This window comes from Acartia tonsa, chromosome 10, assembly GCF_053477335.1.
Source record: "Acartia tonsa isolate MP-2025a chromosome 10, ASM5347733v1, whole genome shotgun sequence".
Classification (NCBI taxonomy): Eukaryota; Metazoa; Arthropoda; class Copepoda; order Calanoida; family Acartiidae; genus Acartia; species Acartia tonsa.
The window spans coordinates 39,081,950-39,104,657 of record NC_137269.1 but is presented as its reverse complement, the minus strand read 5'-3'; the positions used below and the strand labels follow the sequence as shown (position 1 = coordinate 39,104,657).

General features: G+C 33.0%; 4 protein-coding genes across 5 annotated transcripts in view; 2 read left to right on the top strand and 2 right to left on the bottom strand.

The window, feature by feature from the left end:
- The window catches only part of LOC145330041 (cytochrome P450 6k1-like), a 32,859-nt gene extending 13,027 nt beyond the window's left edge, over positions 1–19,832 (bottom strand). Inside the window, exons 1-6 of one of the 2 annotated variants that reach the window (XM_080174575.1) lie at positions 19,657–19,832; positions 19,089–19,150; positions 18,296–18,405; positions 17,909–18,010; positions 16,844–16,973; positions 15,911–15,980 (exon numbers count right to left, since the gene is read on the bottom strand). In XM_080174575.1, the coding sequence (XP_080030701.1) occupies positions 15,911–15,980; positions 16,844–16,973; positions 17,909–18,010; positions 18,296–18,405; positions 19,089–19,150; positions 19,657–19,792 (610 nt within the window). In that variant the 5' untranslated portion in view covers positions 19,793–19,832. The remainder of the gene's footprint in view (positions 1–15,910; positions 15,981–16,843; positions 16,974–17,908; positions 18,011–18,295; positions 18,406–19,088; positions 19,151–19,656) is intronic. The other variant, XM_080174576.1, reaches the window with a different exon arrangement.
- On the bottom strand, positions 609–1,582 carry LOC145330358 (uncharacterized). The gene is made up of 3 exons (XM_080174993.1): positions 1,466–1,582; positions 1,186–1,260; positions 609–842 (listed from the first exon to the last, which is right to left on the bottom strand). Exons 1-3 carry the CDS (start codon positions 1,502–1,504, stop codon positions 609–611), a joined length of 348 nt encoding a protein of 115 aa, XP_080031119.1. The 5' UTR covers positions 1,505–1,582.
- Positions 6,335–7,528, top strand: LOC145330357 (uncharacterized). Its single transcript, XM_080174992.1, has 2 exons — positions 6,335–7,212; positions 7,431–7,528. Exons 1-2 carry the CDS (start codon positions 6,972–6,974, stop codon positions 7,526–7,528), a joined length of 339 nt encoding a protein of 112 aa, XP_080031118.1. The 5' UTR covers positions 6,335–6,971.
- On the top strand, positions 7,673–12,485 carry LOC145330356 (uncharacterized). Its single transcript, XM_080174991.1, has 11 exons — positions 7,673–7,989; positions 8,533–8,743; positions 8,929–9,091; positions 9,321–9,374; positions 9,510–9,568; positions 9,651–9,776; positions 9,989–10,316; positions 10,443–10,582; positions 10,701–10,929; positions 11,155–11,706; positions 11,803–12,485. Exons 1-11 carry the CDS (start codon positions 7,826–7,828, stop codon positions 12,423–12,425), a joined length of 2,649 nt encoding a protein of 882 aa, XP_080031117.1. The 5' UTR covers positions 7,673–7,825; the 3' UTR covers positions 12,426–12,485.
- Positions 19,833–22,708: the final 2,876 nt, after the last annotated feature.

Sequence of the window (22,708 nt, the reverse complement as noted above, 5' to 3'; positions counted from 1 at the left end):
TAAAAAGACGATTTTCAAGTCTTGACATTTTAAAAACTATGTGGTAGAAAATTGAAATTTTTTCAAATATATGCCATATAAATGTAGTTTAACCATTTAACCAGGATAAAATATGCGGTTCACTAAATTAAGTTTAAATGCATTTCGTGAAACTACCCCTTTAAAAAATCTGCAAATTTAGTAAATAAAGTATAAATATATCAAAAATAGTATATACAAAATTTGAAAATACAAAATAGATTTTTACAATTTTTATCCCCCCCCCCACCAATAAAAATAACCGCGGGCGCTCGGCCCCCTAGCCATATAACCTAACCTAGCCTAACCTAATCCAGTCATTTAGTCGGGGGGGGGGGGGGGGGAGGGGGGTATAAATTTGAGAAAAGCCTAACCTAATCCAGTCATTTAGTCGGGGGGGGGGGGGGGGGGATAACACCACAAAATAGAAAAATAGTTAAATAGTATATACAAATTGAAATAATATTGCAAAATTAACAATAATCAATTTGAATTCTATTATGAAATAATATTACAAAATTATAAATATTAATTTAAATAGAATTCAAATTGATTATTGTTGATATTGACTGTTGCGTGCGCACCCATAGTTAAATTAAAAATAGCCGGTACGACACGCTCACGACGCTCACGAGGTTCTTGCTGTGGGGGGGGCTGTTGGGGGGGCTGTTGGGGGGGCTCTTGGGGGGGGTTTGGAATGGCGTCTGGTTGTTGTGGGGGGTCCGGCTGTTGTTGCGGGGGCTGTGGTGCTTGATGGGGAGCCGGGCCCGGAGCAACACCAACATTATTATGGTTCCCCATCTGGTAAACCTGTTGAGCATGACCTTAATAAATTAAATCAAAATTAAAATTAAAATCTCTCAGGAGGGTGGTCGATAGATCGATGTACATCCCCAGTGATTTTCCCTTCTGTAGATTACAATTAGTTCCATAAAAGCCAAAAAAAATACATTTTAATTAAAGAGCCAAAAAAAATACATTTTAATTAAAGATCCAGCTTAGATTTTTTGACGCATTTTTTTGGAGCTTCTCTTTTATGCATGTTTTCATCCTTGTTTTATAATAATCATGTAAGCAATTCTGTATGATATTTACTATTAATTTAAATGGTTAATTTTTCAAAATCATAAAATATCTCAACGCAGGAGTCCCAATTATATATAATACCTTGTCCTCTTGGAGCATTACGGCGTCCTCGACGATTCCCATCAGGCTGGGGTTCAACAGGAACGGCAGCCACACCTTAATGAATTAAATCTTATTTATTATTTCAAAGTAAGGGGACTGGACAAACGCAGGAGTCCCAAACGTCGGAGTGGACAAACGCAGGAGTGTTAAATTAAAATATTAATTTTAAGTATTTCTGTACAGGTTAGGTTAGGTTAATATGTACAAGATATATAAGACTTGGAATAGGTAATAATAAAAATATGATTATATATAATACCTTGTCCTCTTGGTTGAACAACCCGTCCATGGCCATCATCAACAGCAACAGGAGGAACAGCTGCCACACCTTAATAAATTAAATCTTATTTATTATTTCAAAGTCCCAAACGTCGGAGTGGACAAACGCAGGAGTCCCAAACGTCAGAGTGGACAAACGCAGGAGTCCCAAACGTCGGAGTGGACAAACGCAGGAGTGTTAAAGTATTACAACAGCCACACCTTAATGAATTAAATCTTATACACTAAATAAATTTATTAACTTAGTCCTATAGTTTATACAAACGGACAGTTTAACTTTAAAAAAGTTTAAACTTTACTACAGTAATATAATTAAACTAAAGAGTAGCTATACTTAAAACAACGATGACAACATCCATAAAAGCGAAGCACTGAAACGGTAGGACAAACGGACATTAACACTTGTATAGTGTCTGAAGTGAATAATTTAAATATAAAGTATAAGAGTCGAAGCAAAATTGTAAGTAAATTTATTGGAAAACTGCTTCATACAGGATAACCGATAATGTTTATGGTTATACTTACATTTCTAGGACTTAATTATAGAGTTGCTTGCTTCGCTTATAATATTATTCTTTGTTGTCCAAGGAATCAATATACCAAAAACCAGATCAAACGGATAATTAGATCACATAAAATTTTGTTGTTATAAAAGTAGAAAAATCAACATGTTTAAAAGGGATTTACGGACATTCTGGTAATGATTATAGAGTTGCTTCGCTTTCTAAATCGTACGTAACTACATCATGCAAAGTTTGAAAGTGATAGGACAATTCTAACATGCCTAAAATTAACGAATAAAAGCTAACTATCTCGGACGAAAAATCAACATGTTTAAAATGGACGTACGGACATTCTGGTAATGATTATAGAGTTGCTACGCTTTCTAAATCGGACGGACCGACCATAATTATAGAAAAGCTTCGCTTTTAAAAAGGTAAATTAAAAGGTAAAAAGGAGAACCCGATCGGTTCATCGGTTAGCGAGATCCTTTGTATAAAGATTATTTATTCATTATATTACACTTGGAATAACTAAAAATAAATAGAATTCAATATATATTATACCTGGGTCAAGTCGTTGACGTCGTTCAAGTATTCGCTGGCTCCTTCGTTTCGTGCTGCTGGGTCTAGATTTCATTATTCGTTCGGATATTTATACTGAAATAAATTATTAAGGTAATAAATAATAATTTAATAATTAGTATTTTTCATAATGCAAATGCAGATATAATTAATTTCAATTTCAATTCAATTTCAAAACGTTCACAATATACGTATAAAAACACTGCAAAATCAAATATTAAAAAATAATTAACTTTATAAGTTTATTTTATGCGTATATAAAAACTAATTACGCATTAAAAGAAAGAGAAAGGCGGTCAAAAGGTAGAGAAAGCCATTAAAATAAAGGGGTTGTATGCAAAAATGTAATTTCCTCATTACCTTCCGATAAGCCGCTGAAATTTATTTTGCCTTTTCTCGGCAGTTTTCGGCGGTTGCGCCGCCGTTTCTTCTCCCCTTAGTATCCAAGTAACTTGAAGTTGGCTGGCCCATCTCTCGTTCGTCGCCAACCTACAATTTAACTTTAAATTACAAATTTGTAAAATGTAAATTATCTTTATAAACCAACCTAATGCCGTAAAATCAATCTTCGAATAAACCAACCTAATGCCGTAAAATCAATCTTCGATATTTATTATTTAGAAAATGTTAAGATTTTTAATTTGTTAATACTAATAGTCTAATAGCATGAAAAAATTTTATCTTTACATACCCTTTAAAATAAGTGGCATCCGCATTTAGAGCCTAGAGGTCAATATCATCAAACATATATGGGTGGGGGAAAAGGGTTTTACATGTAAGTAACAGTTAACACCTTTATAGTCCCCCCCCCCCCAAAATAAAGGGAAGGGCAATGGGATGTTTATTTTACACTAGTCTCCCCCCCCTCCCCTATTTAAGAAGGGTTGCTATATGAAAAGAAAGGGTTGAACTTGATTTTGAATATAACCCCCCCCCCCCCAAAAAAAATACAAAGAATAATCCCTTTATTTATTTAAATTTTCCTTTATAAAAATTTTCCATAATATATATATGACACCTTTATTATAACCCCCCCCCCAAAAAAAAATACAAAGAATAATGAATAATCCCTTTATTTATTTAAATTTTCCTTTATAAAAATTTTCCACTAATGCTGGGTGACGGGAGAGAGTTTTTTTTTTAACTTTTAAGAAAGGTTTATATATATGACACCTTTATAAATTATAACCTTATATTATAATGGCCGATAAATTGATGTACACTCCCAATGATGATGCACAAAATTACCCCTTTTGTAAATAACAATTAATAGTTGAAACGTTTTTACACTCAACTTAATGAAGCAACCAAGTCCCAAAATTCCCCAAAATTGTTGAGCAAACCAAAAAGAAAACGTTGGTATAAAACTTTGTTTTTAAAAGATATGAAATGATACAGATATTCATCATATCATTATCATCAATCTATTCTATAATTGGCCAAAAAGCCTTCATAAAGTGACATCAAAGCTGACAATAAAAATGGTAATCCTTGAATGTTATGTAACTTCCAATATGTAACTATGAAGCAATTTTGTTTGTCTACATTACCGAATACTTTTTTAATTCTATTCATCTCAAATGTAACTTTTCTTAAAAATAGGTTTCTAAAACTTGAAATATAATTTTTAACTTTTCTTACCAATGAATGATGAAACTTAAGTATAAATTGAAAAACAATTTGAAATATCCAGCCTCTAACGGCTAATTTATTTACTAAAATTTCATCGTATTAAATCCAAATTAAATCTTGTTGGTTCCCCCCCCCCCCCCTCCTCCTAACCATTACGTTATGATGGGTGGAGAAAAAAAGATTACATATAATTATATTCAAATAAGAAGTGTTGAAAAAGGGGGGTGGGGCAGGTTTCAAATAATCTTTAATCTTTTAATCTTTAATCTTTTACGGAGGGTAAATTAAGTGTTAAATTACCCCTTCTGCAGATTAAGCATCAAATCCTCCCCCCTCCTCAAGGGGAAATTAGGAGAATTCTTAGTCTTACATGTCATATAAATATTTTCCAACACATCCCATGATTTCCCTCGTACTTCGTAGTAATTGGATACGGATTATAGTTATACCCCCCCCCCCACACTTTCTTTTATGTGTGTTTATTTTATCCCTTACTATTCCAAAAAATAAAATTATGGGTGGAGTTACTGTTAAGTTGTTAACCCTTTTCTTCCCCCAATCATCCAATGTAAGCGGTAACCTGGCCATTTTCACCACCTTAGGCTTAAAGTCATAAAGTCATAATTAATATTAATCTTTTTATTTTAGTTTTAGTTCAGTTACAACATCGTTAGAGAATGGCTGAGCCTGACTCTAATAAAGTTATAGGTGACGATGATGACAACATGTCCGATGTTTCGGATGTTATTAATATTGACAGTGAGGTTGTCCAAGCTATGCCTGACTCTTCAGTTACGCGTACTCGTAGTTTGCGTGAACGTAAGACGATCGACGATGCAAGCATACCCGATATTTTGGATGAGGTTGACCTTGATATGTTGGAGGAAAAGGAGGGTTTGGGGTCCCCCCCAAAAAAAATAACCCCCAGTGATAACATTAGGTAATAATAATATTTTCATTTTATATTTAATAATGTTATAAAAAAACTAAAAGGGGTAGTTTCACGAAGTTTATTTATTAAGCTCAAATGCATTTCGTGAAACTACCCCTTATAAAATTAGTGGGTTTCGTCGTATTTTTACTTTTTATTTACTATTAAGCTCAAATGCATACCCCTAATAAAATTATAATAAATGGGATTATGAAAAGTAGTGGGTTCCTTTGTATTTTTACAGTAACTTTTTATCTTAGGGTAGGTAAATGTTATTTATTTATTTAATTTTCAGTTGCACTCCAGGGTCGGTAATGTTGGAGGAAAAGGAGGGGTTGGGGACCCCCACAAAAAAAAATAACCCCCAGTGATAACATTAGGTAATAATAATATTTTCATTTTATATTTAATAATGTTATAAAAAAACTAAAAGGGATAGTTTCACGAAGTGCATCTACCCATGCTAAAAAAAGTATAGAAATGGGATTTTTACAGTAACTTTTTATTTATTAAGCTCAAATGCATTTCGTGAAACTACCCCTTATAAAATTAGTGGGTTTCGTCGTATTTTTACTTTTTATTTACTATTAAGCTCAAATGCATACCCCTAATAAAATTATAATAAATGGGATTATGAAAAGTAGTGGGTTCCTTTGTATTTTTACAGTAACTTTTTATCTTAGGGTAGGTAAATGTTAAAAAAATATCCTTACTTACTTTTGGTCAGGTTAGGTTGGGTCGCATTGAGTAATCCATCCTCCGGGGCGAATTCCTTCCATGTTCAGCAACTCTCGGTGCTCTACACACCAAGAGAGGCCATTTTTTTTTAGAATATAATCCCAAATTTGGTAAATTTGGTGGGTTCTAAAAAGAACCAGAGAAATTGAAAATTTATTTATTTATTTAATTTCAGTTGCACTCCAGTCACTTCAAAAATAGCTGATCCACAACGGAAGCGCATAATAACAAAGTTGTGTTCACCTCCAAGGGTCAAGAAAAGAAGAAAAGAGTCTTCTCCCCAATCGAGGTAAAAAAAACAAGTAGCCAAATAATTTTTTTTTTTATTTTGTCCAGAGGGCAAGGGAAAAATAATATTAATTAATAATTAAAATAATAGGCTATTTTTTAAGGTCAAAACCTGACAGCCCAGAACCTGAAAATCCAACTTCACCCCCCAAACCTTCTCCCCAATCGAGGTAAAAAAAACAAGTAGCCAAATAATTTTTATATTTTGTCCAGAGGGCAAGGGAAAAATAATATTAATTAATAATTAAAATAATAGGCTATTTTTTTAAGGTCAAAACCTGACAGCCCAGAACCTGAAAATCCAACTTCACCCCCCAAACCTTCTCCCCAATCGAGGTAAAAAAAACAAGTAGCCAAATAATTTTTATATTTTGTCCAGAGGGCAAGGGAAAAATAATATTAATTAATAATTAAAATAATAGGCTATTTTTTTAAGGTCAAAACCTGACAGCCCAGAACCTGAAAATCCAACTTCACCCCCCAAACCTTCTCCCCAATCGAGGTAAAAAAAACAAGTAGCCAAATAATTTTTATATTTTGTCCAGAGGGCAAGGGAAAAATAATATTAATTAATAATTAAAATAATAGGCTATTTTTTTAAGGTCAAAACCTGACAGCCCAGAACCTGAAAATCCAACTTCACCCCCCAAACCTTCTCCCCAATCGAGGTAAAAAAAACAAGTAGCCAAATAATTTTTATATTTTGTCCAGAGGGCAAGGGAAAAATAATATTAATTAATTAATTAATTATTTTAAGGTCAAAACCAGCAAGCCCACAACCAGCTTCACAAACAACACCAGATACATCACCAATGCGCCCACTCAACGTAACGCCGCCGCCGTCTCCATCACCTACAAGTACAACAGCCACACCTAAAGCCGCAGCCACACCTAAAGCCGCAGCCACACCTACAACACCAGCTGGAGACACACCTTCTTCAGCACAGTCATCCCCAGCTGGAGAAAAGCCAAAAGGGAGAGGTGGCCGTAAAGCAGGATCCAAGAATAAACCCAAGATGAACAGTGACAGTACGGAACATATGTTCATCAAAGGTAAGCTTAAATTAGTATAATTAATATCAATAACATAGGTAGTAACATTAAAAATTTAATTGACAGGATGTCTATTTGTCTGTACTTAAATAAAATACATTATATTATATTTATAATTAATAACCATACAATCTCAACCGTAAATACATAAATTTCTAGAATACTAGTTTGTTTTACTTTACCTATATATTAAATTAACTGTTCTATTGATTACCTAGACTGCGTGGGTACAGTACAAGGGGACACACACTCGCTCTATGACCGCCTTGATGGGAAGAGGATAACATATAGTAATGGTGATAAGGTACAAACATAAATACTAAAAATAATAATAAAATGTAGAGGGGGGGGGGGGGGCAATTCTTGATGGGAAGAGGATAACATATAGTAATGGTGATAAGGTACAAACATAATTACTAAAAATAATAATAAAATGTAGAGGGGGGGGGGGGGGCAAAAGTGACACTTTTTGAAAGCAAAACTAAAAGTCAAGAAAGGAACACAACTAAAAAAAGAGTTACAGGTGTGAGATTATTAAATAAAATGTTTAATAAAATTAAAATTACTTCAGGTTTATGTCTACTTGGTTAAAGTGCTTGAAGATCATGCTTACATGATCCCCAACTACCCTGGAAAGGGTAAGCATAAGACCCCGTGGGGGCGGGGGTGCAAATACTGTAACTTCAATACCTGGGATGGCACATACCACGTGAAAGAATACCCCACAGATGGAAAAGCAAGAGAGAAATTTATACTGCAAGAAACTAACCTTCTTAGGTAATAATATTAAGTTGACATAAAATAACATGATGTATTAACGCAACGTGCCGGAGCCGTATAATTTTGATGCGGCTCCGGCTCCGGGGAGCCGTATTTGGAAATACGGCTCCCGGCTCCGGCTCCAGCTCCGGCTCCTACCTTAAAATTAATATATCAATTTTTTTCCATTATTGAATTTGATAAAATAAGATAAATAATATAAAATATTTTGCTTTTATTTGATTAAAGCTATATAAAAGTAGAAGGATGTGTGTCTATTTGTTAAGTAACAATAGTTTTTCAGTTTATTATATGGAAATAGACCGTTGCCAAATTATAATATTACTTTAAAAAATCATTTTTACCTAGTCCGGAGCCGGAGCCGTTTTTAACAAAAAATACGGCTCCGGATCCGGCTCCACAAAAAATGTTGCTGCTCCCGGCTCCAGAACACTGGTATTAAGTATTCATAAACATTGATTAAAAATATATACTGACGGACAAGGTGAATTATAGAGTAGCTTTGCTAAAAAAAATAATATTAATTGCTTACCTGTTTAGGAGGTTTACCCGTCACTGGATCATTGACCACAGAGATGTTTACCGAGAGTATAGGAAGGGAGTGAACCTGGCCAGCTTTCAGAGGAAGTTTCAACAGGCCCAGGCAGATGCTGAAGTTATCCATGAAGTCAAAATATACGTCACTGCCCTAGAAGCGCTGCGCCACATAACAGGAAAACTGGTTAATAATGAAAGTTTCCTTCGCTTTAAGGTAAATGTATGTTTAATATTTTTGATCATATTTGCTGTTATCTAATGTCTCATACCTATATTTTTTTAAACAAAATTAATTGAAAATGATTGCTAAAATCGAAATATATCTTCATGTCAGTTAGAATAGTGTATTTTTTAAAAATAGGTTGAAAAACATACTAACTTTAAAAAATTCGCTTTAAGGATAAGGATGCCAATGCCTTTGACCATCTCATCGCCAAGCAGGTCGGTTTACTTGAGAAAGGCAAGAAGCAGGATGCACCCACCAGCAAACAGCTTCATAACTGGCTGCAGGGGCAGCACAAGTATTACATGGAATCCTTCAAGAAGATTTTAGAAAATAAAGGTATTAATAACTATTAACTATTAAGTATTATAATTTATAAACTAAAACATTACTAAATAATTTCAAAATCTGAAAGAAATAACAAATAATTAATTTAAATTATCTTCACTTCCGCGGGTGTGTACATTGCCGAAATCGAAGGAAAGGTGCACACCTGCGGAAAAAATGTTAATATTTAATTATTTTAAATAACAAATAATTATAATCAATATTATCTTTGTTTCCGCAGGTTTGCACCTTTCCTTCGACTTCGGCAATGTTCACCACACCGACTTCATTGCAGGTAACCTAAATAAAATAAATAAACTATTATTATTTATTAATGCAATTACAACTGCAGCAGCTACATAACCTGAATTAAATAAAGTAAAGTAAACTATTATGAATGAATAATATAAAAGAATTACTAATTTTTCAGTAACTGCAAACTATACCGATGCAGACGGTCCCAAAGAATTGTTGCTCGCCTGTGAACAGGTATAAGTTTAAAATTAATTCTTAGAAATTTAGAATGACCACAAATACCTAAATGATAATTTGATTAATTACTTATGTTTAGATGCCTAAACCCGATGCTTCCGGCCGCAGCATCTACGAATATTTCGAAGAACTGTTGAAAAGGTTTGGGCTTGAGCATTATCAACTTCTCAGCTCCACATCCGACTCGGCTGCCAACTGTGTAAAGGTAATGAAAAATTATAAATTATAATTATAAAATCATAACTATTTAATAGTTTTTTCTCGCATCGTATTTTAAATGGCTTTCCGCGGATGTAAAATGTACAATTGTAAGATAAAACCAGTTTTTTTAGATGAATATTTGAATGAATACGAGAATTAATATTCTAAAACAATACCATTAGAAAGTAAATCATTAATTTATTTTTCATTCTTTAGTCCGTCAAGATACTCAATGAAGAGCACGGGAAAACCCCCACAGAGTATACAAGTTTCATGAACCATGAGGATGAAGATGAGGGAGTCAGTGATGATGATGATGATAGTGATAAGGAAGACACACCTGAGGCTGATAGTGAAGATGAAATCCCGTTGGATATGGTTATAGAAGATTTAGATAAGGTTGAGGATGGTGTTGTAGAAGCCGAAGGTGAGGGTCAGGATGGAGGTGAAGAAACCCTGGCAGGAACAAGACAAGGCGATGGCGGCATATCAAGTGCGATTTTCTACAGGTCCATCGCCATCAAAGATCCACAACAAAGAGAGGGTAAGTAAAGTTAAATTAAATTCATTCCCAAAAAATTCAATGAATTACATTTAATGATTTACAGGGGTAGTTTCACGAAATGCATTTAACTAAATTATATTAATTTATTAAATTATTTCTTTTCAGCAATCACAAATTTCGGGAAACTAATAGAAGAGAACATCCAGAAAACAATGATATGTGATGAGCAGAAATGTGGACTTATAGTGGGAGGTGTTTGCCTCAACCACCAAGTGGAGTTGGCGTTGAAGCAGGCTGCCAAAGTTGTAAGTAAATTAATTAAATGATTAATAGAACCAACTAAATAACTTATACAGTAACTTAAAAAGTTAAATAATAAATTATACAAAAACGTGAAAATTAACAAATATTATATTTTTTTAGAAAGGGAAGGGGTACAACAGAACCATAATTAACCTGGCAAAGCTGGTCAGTAAAATTATGAATAACAAGAAGCTGCGTCGCATTTTGGTAGAGAGTGGACAACGTATGCTTACCAGATACGTGGAGACGAGATGGAGCTCCAGAATGAACATGATAAAGCGGTTCTTAGAGTTGTTTGACAACAAACAACTACTTCAGAAGGTGAAAAAATCCGTGCAGGATCAGAAAGGTAAACCCAAAAAAGTTAATTATAATTTAAACAACAATTTAAAACTAACAAAATTACCAACTTAAATTTCTCTCTGTCCCTTAATTAAACAAAAGAGAAAGGTAACAAATAGAAGTTTATTAAAATTTAAACTAAATAAATTATTTCTTCTCTCGTTCCCTTAATTAAAAATTAGAACTGTATATATCAATAGAATTAATTTTTAATTTTTAATTTTTATTTTAGTCAACAAGAAGTTTGACAATCTGTGGCCAACACCTGACCAGGTTCTTGCCCTCAGAGAAGTCCTGCAAGTGTTGGAGTGTGTGGATACCATGCTGACAATTCCCGCACAAGCCCATGAGGCCACAATCGTCCAGATGTTCACCATGCTGGATACGGTGTTCTTTACCCTACGGACAAGTATGCCTGGCAACTTATTCGCTAGACGTGTATTCAAGTTCCTTCACCTGAGAGTTAACAAGATTGTCCGTACTAATGCAGGCTGGCAAGTCTGTCTCTACCTACACCCCCTGTCACGCAGTCATTTGGAAATGATTGCGAGTGGCACACAAAGCTTTACGGTGACACAGGATGAAGCAAAAACAATTTTACAACAAGCACCCAAAAATTGTAGGTTGTTGGGTGAACGGCTACACCGAATCTCACTGAGAGCCAACCTAAGTCCTGAAGAAAAGGCAGATGAAGAGGCCGACCTGCGTAGAGCTAATGCGGATGCCGACAATGAGGATTCCGAAGCTGACGAGTACGAATCTCCAGAAACTGCACCTCCCACAGGTAAAGATATACAATATTAATTAAAATAGATAATAATAATAACATTAGTTAAATAATTCAATTATCATTTTTATTAATTATATTTATGTATTACAGGCATGATGACACCCATCCAAAAGATGTTATGGAACAAACAACAAGAGTTCAAAGAAATTCAGGCTCAAGCAGCAGCCAAGAAGAAAAAGAAAGAACAACGTGACAAACAGAAGGATCCCCTGGACGTCATGAAGAAACACCTGAAAGCTGGGCTGAAGGATTGGAATAACATAGAAGAATCCAAGTTGCATGCCTTGACATACGGTTACCAACGTGAAGTCGCTAAGATAAAGGAGGAAATTGCGAAAGTCAAAAAATCTAAGTCCAAGGATTTCGATGTTGAAGAACGCCAGAAACTGTACAAACAAGGAGCAATGACCGCAAGCCACAGGATGCTTACTGCCAGGTATGAACATGTTGCAGAGAAGATATGTTATCCACCTGGACTTGTCAGTTTGATGACCAACTTCAACAACTTACCTGTTTCTAATGCGAGGTGTGAGAGAATTTTCTCACACCTCAAATTAGTTTACTCATCGAGGCGCTATAACCTAGAGAAAGAAACCATCCACGCCATCATGTTCTTGAAGATGAACAAGCTAGTCCCCAAGAAGTCCCAAGCATTTTGGGATAGGCAGGTAAAAGTTACCAAGAAGACAGCAACCAAGGAACTGGAAAAGTGAAATAATTTTTGTAAATATGTTTATCATATTAATTATGTTGGAAAGAAATAAAGTAGAAGTAAAAGTAAAACAAATAATTTAATGAAATAATTTTGTGTTTTTTAAATATCTGTATCATTACCATTATAAAATAAATGTTGTAATAAAACCCAAAAAACTGTTTATTGATATATTTATTTTTTTTGCAGTATTGTTATTCAATTTAACAAGGATGAATAATCAATAAGTAGCGAAGCCAAAAACATTACTCAAATCATACTTGTCTTGTGTCTTTATGCGTGGATGGTCTCTTGCTCGAGGTTCTAGAGTAAATAAGTTGGACATCAAATGAAAGTAAATACTAAATATCCAAAAATAAATTTGAATTTCAATTAAAGGGTGATGGAAAAAAATAAAAATGCGTACTTGCCGCTTCGCTTATATTATTGTACATTCAAACATCAGTAAACCAAAAATCAGACCAATCGGATAATTAGGTCACATAAAAATTTGTTGTTAAAATGTAAAAAAAATACGGACATTAATGTCAGAACTGAATTATCAGAATGCGAATATATAAGAGTCTAAGCAAAATTGTAAGTAAATTTGTTTAAAAACAGCTTGATAATCAGGTTTAATATGAGCGTACATTTAAAACCGAGTTTCAACGCAAAAAAACGCGGAGCCGAATCTAGAAATACGGCTGCGGATGTGTGTATATTTGGTAACATATGGTTTTTAAGTTTAATTTAAGGAAATAGACCGTTAAATCATATTATTACTGTAAAAACTCACTTTTAACTAATGTGGAGCCGAGCCGTTCTGAACGACGTAAAAAAATGCACGGAAATTCTTTTCGAACACAGGGATTCAATATTTTTAGGTAAGACTTATCGATAAAACACACCCGATACTTTGTAATTTTGGAACGATATAAAAAAATAAAAAATAAACATAATTAAAAACAAAGTATGGAGCTTGCCGAATTATTCACAGTATAAAATCTGTGCGTTTAAAATTGAAATTACCAAAAGGCAAAATAAGAATAATTAAGTTATAACGAACAGACTTATCACTTTATATTTACAAATTATTACAAAATCCTTACCTTAATATACAGTAAATGATTATGTGTACTGCCTTCCGAAATAGAAAACATAGCCTATTATTTTGACGTGTATGTACTCTTATGACATTCACACAAAACAATAGACTACAATAATTTTTTTCGGACGACAGTACAGAATTAGATCTTCTTGTGTTGACACTTGACTTTGTTTCTTTCTTCTTTTTTTTATAACTATGCAAATAATATTTATCACTTTATTTTATTGTATTAATATAATTCCATTTGAAGTTTTCACATTGAATATTAAATTTTTTATTATTTTTCACTTTTCTTTGTATCTAACTAATGCATAGTATGACGTGTCAATACACTCTGAAATTCAAATAAGGACTGAAGAACTATGTGTGTGTGCACGAGGTGCACGAGGTAGAAATGTACATGGGTAATTAGAAACTTCAATATAATTTATTTCGTTATATTTACATTTTTTAAAATAAGATTTTTTAATATGTTTTGACCACGGTAAATAATAAAAATTTGTTGGAGGAATTTTTGTGTATATATTTATCCCTGATATAACAGCATACACCAGAAACGGATGATATCAAATAACAGGGAATCTATAAATATATTGTTACAAATACAATTACAAACTATTATAAGTTAACTTTAATATATTTCATTATCGTTATATACTTTTTTTACGTAATGCAAAATTATCCTTTTTTAATATTAGGAAGAATTTTTATTTTACCCTGTAAAAAAAGCAATGAAAAAAGTAAGACGTCTAAAATGTCGTATTCTTAACAGGTAGACTTTTTGGAGTAAGGAAATTATGTCATCACATTAATTTCATAGAAAGAACCTAAAAGTCTAATATATCTAGTAAATTTTATTTCGGAATTGTTTAACGAACATACTTAATTTAAGATTGCGTGATTTATTTCGAAATAGAAATATAAAACGTAAAAATTTATTATTTTTCAAAATCTTCTATTTATTTACCAAGTACTTCGTATATAAATATTAAGAAATTTGAATATTTAGAAAAATAGAAATAGGGATGTATTTTTGAACGAAGGGAGAGGGGAATAAATATCCTATTTTTGAAATAGAATTCTTGCACACGTATATAAATATTCCCCAATTTCAATATTTTCATATCTCTAAATTCCCTTCCAAATTTTCTCGAAATACGATACGTTTAGGGTTTAGAATAGTTAATATTTTAAATATCTAGTAGACACATCATTGATTTTAACAATTTAAAAAATGACAAAACTAGCACAGAAATAATTATTTTAAAACAAGGATGACAACATCCACAAAAGCGAAGCCCTGAAACGATAGGACAATCTAACATTAACACTTGTAGAGTGTCTTAACTGAATAATCAGAACATAAATGTGTTAAAGTCGGAACAAAATTGGAAATAAATTTTTTGAAAAACTGCTTAAATACAGGATAATGTTTAAGGACACACTTACATTTTTAGGACTTGGTCATAAAGATGATTCACTTATAATATTGTACGTTGTTGTTATAGAAATCAGTATTCCATAAATCAGATAAATCAGATAATTATATCATATAAAATTTGTTGTTAAAACAGTTAAAAATTAACATGTTTAAAATGAACGCACGGACATTCTGGTAACGATTATAGAGTTGCTACGATTTCAAAATCGTACCTAACTTCTACAAGAAATCGATAAACATGCCTAAATAACCGTAAAAAGCTAATCGTTCCGGACGGACTATCCCACTTATTATAGAAAAACGTCTTATTAATAGTTATTTTTCGCATCGTATTATAAACAGCTTTCCGCGGATATAGAATGTACAATTATAAGATAAAAACAAGTTTTTTTGGTCCCAGGGTGCCGAAGGCAGGGGCTAAAAAAACTGGATTAATCTTATGAGTGTACATTTTTATATTCGTAGAAAGCTGGCTATAATACGATGCTAGACATATTTTTTTTGTATGGATGAGAACCGGTTCTTATCCACCGGATTCGAATGAATACGAGAAAGTGTAATTCTCCAATTATCTAACTAAAATATATGACTTTAATAAGCATGCGTGTTGTTGGTTTTACAACCTCCCTGCAGCCCACTTGATTTGGGTTTATGGGGGGTTACTTATTTTCACAAATCAATACATGTTTAATTTGAGCAATTTTGAAGCAAAATTTTGCAATTTTTAACTGAAAGTTTATAGTTAAATGCTTAAATAAAAGAAGATTGCAGCAAATTATTGACAGATTCTTCTGTACATTACCTTATTTAATATTAAGAAAATTAGAAAGTTTAAAGTTATATAACAGAAAAGTTACATTTATTTACAGTCCTCAGCAATAAATCGATTAATCGCTGCTTCATTTCTAGATTCAATAAAATTTGTAATTTTGGCGATAATAAGATGTAAACCCTTCCTTGAAGCTGTCAGGATCAATGCCAAAGGCACAGGTTGCCAGAGTGTCCAAACTGAACTTTCCAAATACATCCTAAAGCAGTTTGAGTTATTCATACATCTGATAATATATTTACATGCTTTGTATATCAAGTCAATTTTCCTGAAATTTAAGCAAACAAAGTCAAATATGAGACAGTTTGATTACTTAATTACAATGGATATAGAATACGTGGATATATTGACAGGGAAAAAATTGCTAACATGGACATCATTTATTGGTTCGTTCGATCGTCCAGTAGAAAGGGGGGGGGGTAAAGGGATGGATTGGGGAATCGTTATTTTAGCCAGCTACAAGTTTCACTTTTTAAAAGTATCTGGTAATCTGATGTAAGATCATAGAGAAAAAAATAAAAGAGAGGAATCGAAGCAACTAGAAGACGAAAATAGGCAGTGGGCCTAGAGGCCTACTCAGCGCTGTTGCCGCGCTAAAATTTATTGCTATTCTACTACTTTTCAAATGGGAGGATTAAAAATTATTTAAAAAAAATATTTTTTACTGTTTACTATTTCCATATTTAGGGCAAGAATATTAGATTAGATATTTTCGTTTTAATGTTTTAATTAAAAATTACATAGAATTTTATTTTTATTTAAAAAAAGTTGTTCATGAAAGTTGAATCCTTCTATTTCTAAAAAGGGGGAAATTTTTTTCATAATGAACATTCAGCTGATTCTGACCGCCCACGGCTGTTTGCTAAATATCGCTTTTCTTTTTATTCACATTATTATTTATGATTGACTTACAAAAAGCCCTGGGCGGCTTTTGATTTTCGTCTGCTTCTAAATTTAGGGATGGGGAAGTAGTATTTTACCATGAAAAGGGGTGAGTATTCATCCTCTTATCCTTTTTCCTTATGTGTAAGATCCAAGTAGTAATAAATCCATTTTAGTTACCTTTAGTTCAAAGTCTGTGGCAGCCTCCGCCTTTATCTGGAGGTCATCAGTGAGCCTGGATCCAATCTCCTGCATAAACCTGTACATACCCTTCATCTTACCACTTGTAAAGATGGGGGAAAAAGTAGACCTGAACATTTAGAATATTAACTATAAATCAAGGGTGCTTTCACTCAAAGTACCTATAGAGCTCTAATACCTAGTACCCATTATAACTAATGGGTACCCGACCTAAAGTAATTAAAAAACTACTCCACAAACCCTCATTTTAAATTTGTTTCCAAAAGATGGAGGGAGGGGGTATCAATACTCAACAAGAAACTTTTTGTAAAAGCGCCAAATCAAGTAATAATTATGTTTCATTTTTTACAATTAATTAATAAAAAGCAGGAAAGGGGGGGGGGGACATTGTAAATTATAATGGTACTCAACATAATTTTATTGTTTGGCTTAAAAAATTGGGAACTTTTAAAACCTTGTGTCTAATTTTGGAGTAGCCTACGACACACTCAAATATTTTTAAATGGAGTATTACCCCCAGTACTTCCCCCTTTGGACATCTTTGGTCTTATCCTTGAACATGAAGTTTAATTTCTGCATTTCGTAACTTAAATTGCTGGAAGTAGACAAAATAACATACTCATTACTTATCACATTATCACATGAAGTTTAATTTCTTCATTTCGTAACTTAAATTGCTGGAAGTGGACAAAATAATATATTTAATACTTGTTGAGGCTGCTGTCCATCACACTCAAACGTCAGGTCCAACAACCCAGGATAACTAAAGCAAGCCAATTCTCAACTTTTCTGTCCAAACGCACGGGGTATTAGGTTAAGTAACCAACTTTTTAAATTCAACTATATTTAGCTGGGAGTCTGGTAATGAGTTGCGCCTTTTTTTTTGGGCAAAATCATTCACCTACCTCTAACTATTTATGTTGCGCACCTGACATAGCAGAAGTAGAAACCATCATCATATTCGAACCTATCATCTCCCCAACGACGACGGGATGTACTAGGTGTTGATCACGGACGTGTGTTGTAATGTCCAAAGAATTTTACCTGACATCCTTCCATTCATCATCCACCAGACTTGTGAGTTGTTTGGTCCATAGCTGGTCCATATCTCCACCATCCAATACTCCCAACATATTACTATCTTCCCTGAAAAATTCAAAATAATAAGTTAAACTTTATATCTACATTGACATTAACTCAAGAAGCATAGAGAAAAAAATATAAAGTAGAAGGAATCAAAGAAACTAGAGAGCTGATAATGCCAGTGTGCCTTAAGGCCCCTTTACTATAGCTGTGCTGAATTTCATTGTTATGCAAAAGAGGAGTATTTTGAAAATAGATATGAATTCCAAACAAATAAAACAACTATACTTCTAAGCTGTTACTTATAACTTCACATGTCAAATGTCTTTAAAAATATCCACAACTTACCTATTGACAAAGCTGTTGAAATTCTTGACAAGAATATCTCTTGCCATGTCCAAGTTGTTTATATTCAGAACAGCTTTTCCAAACACATAAGTTCCATAGTAATCCTCGTTCTACAAAAAATACAAGGATGACAACACCCATAAAAGCAAGCGAAGTTCTGAAACGATATGACAGACGAACATTAACTCTTGTAGAGTGTCAGAACTAAATAAGCAGAATACAAATGCTTACGACGCGACCTAACAAAATTGTAAGTAAATTTGTTGCAAAATTGATTAAATACATGATACTGTTTAAGGACATACTGACTATTTTAGGACCTGATTATAGAGATACCTTATTGTAATAAGAATCAGTACAAAAAAATCAGATCAATGGGATGATTATATGACATAAGAAATTGTTGTTAAAAAGATAAATATCAACATGTTTACATGCAATTCTGGAAACGATTATATAGTTGCTCTGCTTTCTAAATCGTTCTCAACTATTACAGGAGTCATCATAAAATTTTGAAATCGATAGGACAATTATAATATGCCTAAATTAACGAAAAAAGCTATCTGTTACAGACGTACGGAATGACCCTAACTATAAAAAAGCTTCGCTTTAAAAATTTATTTTGCATATAATACAAATACGATTTTTCAGAATGGCTCAGAACTAATCCGGTTGATAATAATCGGTTTCGAGGCCATACTTGAAAATAAATTTAAAATATTTGTATGTACGTCTATAGATCCATAACTCACCTGAACGCACGGACTGACAAACTCTTCAGTTTTATATCTACCTTAAATTTTTGATAATCTTCCAAGAACATTTGATTCATATGTTTCTTTTGTGTTAATAGTTCTAAATAAGTATACAATTTACAAATCATTTTTATATTCCATTTTATAAAGCATTATGTTTTTTGTCTGAAGCTTTCGATTTCACTATTGAACTGGCTGAGTTTACTTTTTAGGAAAGCTTTGCACAGGTCTCGGAATGGTCACTATTAGAGGGGGGAAGTGAAACCTCTCCTTTAACTCTCAATTTTAAAATGAAAAGGTAAAATAACATTTTTCTGGGTCGATTTTTCTTTATAGGACATTGGTATCCTCCCCCAAAATAACTAAAAATATTCCCAAGACATATGAAAGCTACAGTGTAAAGGAGAACCATATCGGTTAAGCAGTTAGCGAGACCCTTTGGTACAGACAGACACAGATCATGCTGTAAGACAATAATTAGTGAAGCATTATACATGTCTTGGAGTGGTTTCAGCCTATTTTCCTGACCTTCACTTTCACCAGTGATAACTTACAAGTTAATTGCTTTTATTACACCTTTTATGATCGTTTTTCGTGTTTGTTTACCTAAATGTGATCCATGAGGGAAGGTGCCACTGATACAGGGTATACCAAGTGCTTCCCATTTACCAAATCCTTTAGTCACGTACCGATAGAACCACAGAAATAAGGCCAGGCATAATAATGATATTTCCATCAACATCCTTTCTTTCTAAAAAATAAAAAATGTATAAGTATATAGATGTATAATCTGTACAACTATCTGGCTCAAGTGGTAGAGACCCATTTCGTGTGCTAGAAAAATGGTTTCTGTTTTTTTAGGGACTCGCCTGTGTTTCTATTCCCAACAAAAATAAACTAACTTTGAAGACCCAATACAAAATCGGGACAGGGTCTCCTCTATTCTTTTACCTTATTCTAAAAATAATGTTTATTGATTGAATACAAATTAAATACTGATTTTATTCTAAAGCAAGATAAGATATGATGTGCTGAACTTAATTATAACAAATTAATCAACAAAAGTATAATATAATTTTGAAAGATATTTTAGTTAAAAAAAAATAGTTTTTTTAATGTTAAATTAAGAATCCATTGAAAAGACATATGTATTTGTTTATATGAAGGTTTGTGAATTTCTAATTCTTATATCCTCTTCTCTCTTTTTTATGACACGAAAATATTTACTATAAATTTCTCTTGGTATGTTGACTACCAAAGGTTTCTTTGTGTTCGCTACTTATGATTGTTGTCATCCTTGTTAAAAATCAAAATCAAATTCTTATCAAACTTGGAGAATGTTTATTGTATTAAATTATGTTGCTAACATTGTCATCATTTAATGGTCAATTCGTTCATCCAGTAGGAGGGAGGGGATGGGGTAAAGGGGTGCATGAAGGAGATCGTTATTTCAGCAAGCTACCATTTTCACTTTATTAGAGTACATGATAATCTGATGTAAGATCCAAGTAACAATAAATCCATTATTATCAACATGTTCTTATGAGAGCTAGTAAGGTGTATGTCTGTATATGATCTAAGTAAGAACTAGAAAACAGCTGTATAAATCGTTCAGCTAAAGTGGAGGTCGATAGGCTGAATTACCCTCCAGTCCCTAAAAGACAAAGCTTATAAAGGATAGGGGCAACGCCACTAGTTTTGAAAAAGTTTTATATTTTTAAAACTTCAACTTGATACTTTATTTTGTTGAATTCTTGAATTGATTCCTAAAAGAGCGTTCACTTTAAAACTATTTTACATTATGTAAAGTAAAATAATGTATATCAAAAAGTAAAGATAATAAAATATTATTTAGAATGTTCACTTTAAACCTATTTTACAATATATAAAGTAAAATAATGTATATCAAAAAGTAAAGATAATAAAATATTATTTAGAATGATAAAGGAAATATCTAATAAAACAAATGTTTGATTTATTAGTTAATATTAAAAGCTTTATGATATCATAAAAATTTTATAATATATAATAAACAATTGAAAATATCAGCTTTCACTCTTGAGAAATTTTAATTTTTTCACAATATTTCGGTTGAGTTCCCAACTTTCGAAGTTGAATACCCTAGGCGCACTGTTTTAAATTCTATGTTTTAGAATGTTTGACTAATAGAAAGGCCACTTGGTGGTAACAGTTATATAAGCCTAACTCAGGCTAGAAACTCTGATGTTAAACCCATGATATTATATCTCTAGAACCCAACGAACGCACAGGTTAATGAAGTACACTGACTGGTAAATTTCAGGGACATGGTAACAATGGTGATCAATTAAAATACTTACTCCTTCTTTAAACCCAATGCAAAAAGGTGTCAAAGTAAAATAAAAATATATATAATTATTTTGATGTCAATTGTCCTATCCTCGTTCATCCCTGGGCATTTTGTACGCAAAGGTTACTGCGTATAATGGAGTTTTTCTCTTACGCTTAAATTCTTTATGCGTGAAACTTAAGGGATAAAACAATAAAAGATAAATTTATTTAAATCCCCAAATATTGTAAACGAAATTATCGACCTTGTGTAGATTAAAATTAAATTGCTACCAATTAATCCTGATAATAAAGTAACAGGATGTCTTTCTGTTTGTATCGAATGATCTAGCTAACTGCTGAACCGATATGGGTAGCTTCTCATAGAGGGTTTACAACTATTTCTGGGGAGGTTACCACCATCCCCAAACTGAAATTTTACTTTTAAAACTGGAATAAAAATTTGGGGGGGGGGGGATATGTGTTCAACTCCCCCCCCCCACCCAAAAAAAAATTTCCTATAATTTTTTTTTTACTTTTTCTTTTGAAATCTTAATTAAATAAAAAAATGGGGTAGTCGAAATCAACACCCCCTTTTCCTCATGTGCCTCTAGAGGCCTCTATGGGGCGTTACCGCTATTTAATAGTCCTATTGTATAAAGTAGTAAGCTTTTTTGTCTGTATCGAAAGATCTCGCTAACCGTTTAACCGATATAGTTCTAATTTACAATGAGGCTTCTTATAGGTCCTTGGATGGTTTTAGGCTATCTTGTTTTTACAAATAAGTCTAGGTATTGTTTTAGGCTATTTTTTCTGCACTTCATTATATAAAGCCCCTAGATGGTAGGAACGCAGCCTCTAGTATTCATTTAGAGTACCCTCCTTATCTCTCAAGCTTATTAGACTCAAGGCAATATAGACAAGGAGGGAGGGCAGGGGCGTCCAAGCTTTTTTATTTGGGGGGGGGGGGGGGGTAATCTTTATTTCTTAGAGGCATTTTTTTTATTTGGGGGGGGGGGGGAAATTGAAAATCCAAAAATTTAATTCATTTGGAGGGGGGGGGGGTGGTAATCACCCCTTTACCCCCCCCCCCCCCTTGGACGTCTATAAGGGAGGGGACATTGGGCTGTCTACTGCGCTAATGCCTAAAGTTTAAAGTAACGTTTTCTTATTCGTTGTTTAACAACTTTGAGGACTTTTATTTAGTTTGATAATTTGCTTCATTAAGCTGATTGTAATCTACAAAAGGTGTAATCTTGTGAATCAACATTAATGTTCTACATCAATTTATCGGTTATAGTCTTTTCCCTGTAGATCACTTCAATGTACAGTATTCTGTTTGTTTTCCAAT